The sequence below is a fragment of the Limulus polyphemus genome, unplaced genomic scaffold, assembly GCF_000517525.1.
Source record: "Limulus polyphemus unplaced genomic scaffold, Limulus_polyphemus-2.1.2 Scaffold437, whole genome shotgun sequence".
Classification (NCBI taxonomy): domain Eukaryota; kingdom Metazoa; phylum Arthropoda; class Merostomata; order Xiphosura; family Limulidae; genus Limulus; species Limulus polyphemus.
The window spans coordinates 197,060-203,857 of record NW_013666047.1 but is presented as its reverse complement, the minus strand read 5'-3'; the positions used below and the strand labels follow the sequence as shown (position 1 = coordinate 203,857).

Sequence of the window (6,798 nt, the reverse complement as noted above, 5' to 3'; positions counted from 1 at the left end):
AAGGCTAGCGCAGATAGCCTTCGTGTAGCTTTGCTCGAATTTCAAAACAAACAAACAAACAAATATATATATATATCAGTAAGATATTCTCGAAAAATTATCATGCGTGTTATTTAAGATGAACAAAGAACAACGAAAAGAAAATTCCTGTATCATAATACGGATTTAAATTATCTTTCGTTATCGAAACAAAATGTATGTGTGAATACTATACTAAAAGAAAACCGCTTGTTCAGATGAGCAAAAAGTAAGACTGACTGTGTTTTATATGTCCATATATAATATATTACTAACTCTAAATAAGGAATTCTTCGTCTTTACTTGTTCTATCCCCCTCAGTGACAATTCTGTAGTCTTACAACGCTAAAAATTGGGTGTCGATACTCGTTGTGAACAGAACAAAGCCCATTAACAACAACGAAACTAAACTAATATCACTTTTATCATATGGAGTATAGATGTCATTTTGTAGTTAATTTTTAATAATTCTGTTCACAGTATTGCTATCTGTGGGGTTTAGGTAAGCTTAACTCATATAATTAGTATATACTGACTATCTTACAAAATAAGAAATTTATTAACAAAAACAAATTTCATATATATTAAATTCAATTTAAGGTTAGAATTAACGACGATTTGTTTGTTTGTTTGTAGTTAGAGGGTTAGTGTAGTTAGAAAAATATTTATGCCAATAGTGACAGATATTTAGCCCATTTACTAATTCTTCATTTAATTTAAGGTGTTCTGTTTTTTGGCAGCAAGAAAAAACAAAAATTCATGAAAATGTTAAAATAAAAGTCGGCAGTGAATATTCAAAGAATATTTTGATTATCATTGTACTCTGAATTATATTGAAAATTTATTACATAGCATTACAATGTAGAACCAGTAAGACCAGCCATGCCTTTTATACCAGACTTACCTGGATACGAGCTTCTGGAAGAGATATCTTTTCAGCTAATCTCTCTCTTGCAAAAACATCTGGATAGTGCGTTCTTTCAAATTCTGAAATCAGTTAAAGGATTAACGTTACATGACTCAAAAAATATAAATGAAGTTTAATATTTACCACTTCAAAAAGTATCTTCCAGTAAAATGACAAGAAAGTATCTATCTAATATCTACAGTAAAGTAAATATTTCAAAATAAAATTGTGAATCGTAGAGTTTACCTTTTTCTAAAGCTTCGATTTGTTCGTTTGTGAAAGATGTTCGATTTCTTTGTAGTTTTCGTTTTAGGCGCATTCGCAACTGTGAGTCCTCGTCTGCAGAGGAATTGTTTTCAGAATTTCCATCAGATGTCGCGTCTATCGAATCTGTTTGAAGTAAAATAAATAGATATTACCATTAGAAAAATTAAATGAAGAATAATTACATAATCTGGACTATACTTCTATGTATTTTAAAGTTATCTTAAAATAAAAAAACTTTCCAAAACAAGTATATATATATATGTGTATGTGTGTGTGAATTATACAATTTTTGCTCTATCAAGAGAAAAAAAATGTGATGGGCATATATCTAAAAAAAAATATATATATAATGTAGTGTGCCCGCCAGTGGCACAGCAGTATGTCTGCGGACTTACAACGCTAGAATCCGTTTTTCGATACCTGTGGTGGGCAAAGCACATATAACCCATTGTGTAGCTTTGTGCTTAATTACAAACAACTAATGTAATGTTTTATTAATAAATCATAATGGTTAGATAATTCAACTTTGTTTTCCTAAAATTTTGGTTACCGTATTTTTCGGAATATAAGACGCACCCTTATTTTGAAGACAAAGTTTTTTTGGGGGGAAAGCTACAGTTGCATTTGAAAGATTTTTATTGAACAAAAATTCAATTGACACTTTAAAAATTACCATATATTGTTCTAAACACAAAAGAGATCAAAACATCAAAATAAGAAAATACCATAGATTAAAAAATGGTTTACTGTTATTTGGTTTGGTTCAAAACCAATAAAATCTTCATTGCTTTCACTGTAATTTATTTTTTATTATTTAGGAAGCATTTAAGGTAAAGCATTACACACCGCGTAAAGTTTTATTTTTGAACACCTGGAACGAAATATACTGTTATACTCAACTCAATGTAAAAAAAAAAACACAAAAAACAGCTGTTGGCTTAGAAAATTAGAATATAAAAGTCGTTTACGTTGAATCTAAACGAAAAATTGCTTAATTAAATTTCGGTAATAATTAAAAAAACCTTTATTTAGTAAACCCCACACCTCATTTTAAGGTGGAAAAGGACCCACCAGGTGAACAGCATTATTCGTGCTGTATTTAAAAAACAGTAGTGCCGAAAAGTCTGGAAGCTATTGGTTGCAAACAAGAAATTAGTGATTGGTTTTCGCACTTGAAAACCCATGTTGCTTCTCCCCCCGGGGGGGGGGGGCAAGCGCGACAAATGACAAATACCAAATGCCAGTTCTACAGATAACGTTGATGTGCCTTCCAGTTAAAGGATCTACAAAGAAATCTCAGAATCTAGCTGACAAAAGTTGTAGCCTTAAGTTAAAAAACAAAACAGACAAGTTTTCTTAATTCTAACCAAAAGGAATGCTCGTGTCATTTATACGTGTGATGTGTCCGACAATTTTGACTGGCTCTTCAATAATCCAGACTGCAATCTGTCAGTCAGTTAGGCCTGGCATTGAAAGCTCCGGTAATGGCTGTAATAACAAGTAGCATTCATTCTATAAAGAGCGTATAAGTTTAGTTGTTAGCTTTAAACACTGCACGAGAATTACAGACCCTCTTCTTTCTAAAGATTCCGACCAAGACCCTCCCGAGTAGTCAGGGGATAGAGGTTATCACGCTAATAGAATACCGTAGGAGGTCCTAATGTATATAATAACTCACGATGCTGTTCGTATAGAGAAGTGGATTATGGAAAACTCCGGAGATAATAGCCTCAGTAGGGTGTATTTTACACTTTTCTGAGAATAAAGTTTTTCTGCAGTATTATGTTTGATTTATAGTTTACGCCTACTTCATGAATCAGATTTATTTGATCTATAGTTTACACCTACTTCATAAATCAGATTTATTTGATCTATAGTTTACACCTACTTCATGAATCAGATTTATTTGATCTATAGTTTACACCTACTTCATAAATCAGATTTATTTGATCTATAGTTTACACCTACTTCATGAATCAGATTTATTTGATCTATAGTTTACACCTACTTCATGAATCAGATTTATTTCATTTACAGTTTACACCTACTTCATGAATCAGATTTAGTTATAACCAACAGAATGCCTGGTTTCAACTGCTAAATATGCTCTCTTCACCAGCAGTCATTATATATAGTGTCTTTATATTGATGTGATTCTGGTCAGCTTCTTGAAATTATCACTGGTAAACATACACGTAAGCTTACATTTATACCAGAAATTAGTTCAAGTGTCTTGTAAGCAAGATCGTTTAAGACACATTTATCAGAAAGATGTGGAATTGATGTTTCGTTATCAAGAAAGTAGCTGTTTTCTCTGTGTATGTGTTTGTTTTTATTTAAGTTGCACGTTTAGATTTTTAAAGTAGCTAATTAACTTTTTTTTAAATTAATTTTAGATGATCTGTTGCTTCTGCTAATAAAACTGTTAAGTTTGCCACAGATGTCGGAGCAACCATTTACCAATCTAGATTTGTTTCTCGAAATCGTTCATCCCCCTAGGCATTTATTCACATGACTTGTACACTCATCCTGAGCTTATCAAATCTCGTAAATAAAACCCTACTGTTCATAAAATATCGTAAATAAAACCCCACTGCTCATTAAATCTCGTAAATAAAACCCTACTATTCATAAAATCTCGTAAATAAAATCCTACTATTCATAAAATCTCGTAAATAAAACCCTACTATTCATAAAATCTCGTAAATAAAACACTACTGTTCATAAAATCTCGTAAATAAAACTCTACTGTTCATAAAATCTTGTAAACAAAACCCTACTGTTCACTGTGATAGTCAGTTGAAAATTTTCGGTTAACGGAATTAACACGACTTTAGATATGCTTACGCTAACGACTTTGAATCATTCAACAATAGTTTCGAATATAATCACCCACATGGCTTTATTTGGAATACCATCCTTCTTACAAAAGCGATTTTCCAACAGGACAGTGGCGCCAGGATTCCCTTTAATCCCACGGCTGTCCTAAGGAATTAGGTCGGGATGGCCTACCGATAATAAACTCGTTCAACACAAATCTCATAATCTTCTGACAGCTGGTGAACAGTTTGAACCGGTGTTATGTTATTTTAATAGATCACATAACTAGAATATCTTTCCAAGGCGTTGGGAAGATTTTCTACTAACAATTGTTCTTACTGTCTGACCTTAATCTCCCAGCTAACAGAATACAGATGACTGGGTGAATTCGCTTTCCAGCTTTAGAGAGCTCACGGCTATTTCATCAAATTATAAACTTCGCTTATGTTTGCTACACACTTAAGCATTGCAGTGAACCATTCTGTTCGTATCTCTCCAAACATAACCTTAAACGTTCCACAATACAGGCCTGTACGCTTGTGTTTGCTACATATTTAAGCACTGCAGTGAACCATTCTGTTCGTATCTCTCCAAACATAACCTTAAACGTTCCACAATACAGGCCTGTACGCTTGTGTTTGCTACATATTTAAGCACTGCAGTGAACTATTCTCTTCGTATCTCTCCTAACATAACCTTAAAAGTCCCACAATACAGGCCCGTACGCAGACTGTTTGAAAGGGGAGTTATAATTTGTGAGATCAAAAGCCAACACATATTGAGCGAAACACAATCAACATACAAAGTATGCTAACGCCACGGGAGTCTTGGAGCATGACCCCACAGAAAATTGTAAAAAAAAAAATAGGTGTTATGACATTAAATCTGGAAAGCAACTTTGCACAAAACATAACTTAAACACTTGTATGGCTGTTCACATAAAATCCACAAACAGCCAATGAAAAGTCAACAAATCATTATTCTGTCGTAACACTTCATGGGGAGCTAGATATAAATTAGCATAAATGTGTATGTTTTATTATAGTAAAGTACTGTACTATCTACATGCAGCGTAGTTATTTATTGTTAAATTATATTACTAATTTAAACAACTCTGTACAACAATCGTATATTAGCTATTTCAATCATTGACTATCATATACGTACATGTATGCACTACTGAAATAACATGTTAGCATTCTTCTGGAGTGCATTTCCATAAATAACTTAGATACAGTTTCAATGTTGATAGTGTCATAAGGATTATGTATTAAAGCTAGAGCACTCAGTCTTTCTTCTGTTTGTGTACACCTCAGGTAATTATTCAACCAACGGAGAGCAGATACCGAACGTTCATATGAAAATGAACTTAATGAGATTATTTTTTTCCCATCACAAAAATATGGGATTCGGGTGACCCCCTCTCCCCTGCGTACATACGTGCAATATATTTTTTACATAAAATGAACTATCAATGAACTACATAGATAGATTAGGTTTAAAGCAGTAAGCCAACACTTCATTAGGAAACATAAACATGCTTTTTGTTTGGATTAAATTATATTATTTATTAATATAGGGGGCATCTTTCGGGGCTCACCAATCAACAAAATCAATAACTGAAGAAATATCTGGACCCTCCTCGTGGATGAGAACAATGGCCCGCTCATTTGTGACTCTGTTTAGTAACTTAAAACGGCCCTGATCAAATTTTTCATGTTTGCGAAAGTAACTTATTGCTTCGTAAAACATCGAAATAGTTCTTGGGACAGCCACCACTCCTCCCGCCAAAGAAAAATATTCTAGATCAGCTACTGATATACATTTGTGGGCTAATTATTATGACTCTGAATTGAATTGAAATCCGGTGCCGAACATACCCCCCTTTTTTTTCAGCTCTAGGAGCGTTATAATATGACAGTCAATCTATTCCTTATTAAGTAGTAGCCCAAAAGTTGGCGGTGGGTACTATTAGCTGGTTACAATTCAAATAAATAATATAATTTTCTTCGATGTATTATAGTAATATGAATGATAAACAAGATTTATTTCATAAATATATCGCAGTACTTTTACTTAAGAATGTTTTTCATAAACTTCCTACCTTAATATCTGTTCTCATTCATTTTCCCCGATAGTTGCTTTTTTTTGTAAAGTGTTTATACCAAATGCAGGGCCGTAGAAAGTGGTTATGGCCTGACCACATTTTCCTGGCATGTATAGCTACAAGTTAAGCATTAAAACTTGCTTCTTTTAATTCAATACGTTACGTTATGTGTATGCAGTATTTGACTCAATCTCATAACATTAAATTTTCAAAACTTTTCTGGGATGGGGGGTGGGGGTATGCCCCATACCATATAGAAATGGCATGCTTTGCATGGCGGTAGTGTGTGTCTTGCACACATCTTGTGTCACATTGTTTAGCTGTGACAAAAATGTTTCCTACAGCAATGAAATTAACGTACCAATTATAATTTTTAAAATTTCTTTTTTATACATTTCTTGGTTTATAAAACAGGATAGAAATCATATCAAATCTACCATAGCCTGAGACGTGAATACTAGATGTCAAAAGACCAACAATTTTTGAGAGTATAGTAGTAACTCTTGCTAACATACTGTACGTATATAATTCTGTTTTCAGAAGCCAGCTTCGTTATTAAGGCCCGGCATAGCCAAATAGTTAGGGCGCTTGGGTCGCAATCTGAGGGTCACGGGTTCTAATAACCATCCTACCAAACATGCTCATCCTTTCAGTCGGGAAGACGTTATAGTGTGATGGT

At 33.4% G+C, this 6,798-nt stretch overlaps 1 protein-coding gene across 1 annotated transcript in view; it reads right to left on the bottom strand.

The window, feature by feature from the left end:
* The window catches only part of LOC106458267 (paired box protein Pax-6-like), a 35,921-nt gene that overhangs the window by 7,084 nt on the left and 22,039 nt on the right, over nucleotides 1-6,798 (bottom strand). The window contains exons 4-5 of the mRNA XM_022384413.1: nucleotides 1,172-1,315; nucleotides 923-1,005 (exon numbers count right to left, since the gene is read on the bottom strand). Coding sequence (XP_022240121.1) covers nucleotides 923-1,005; nucleotides 1,172-1,315 — 227 coding nt within the window. The remainder of the gene's footprint in view (nucleotides 1-922; nucleotides 1,006-1,171; nucleotides 1,316-6,798) is intronic.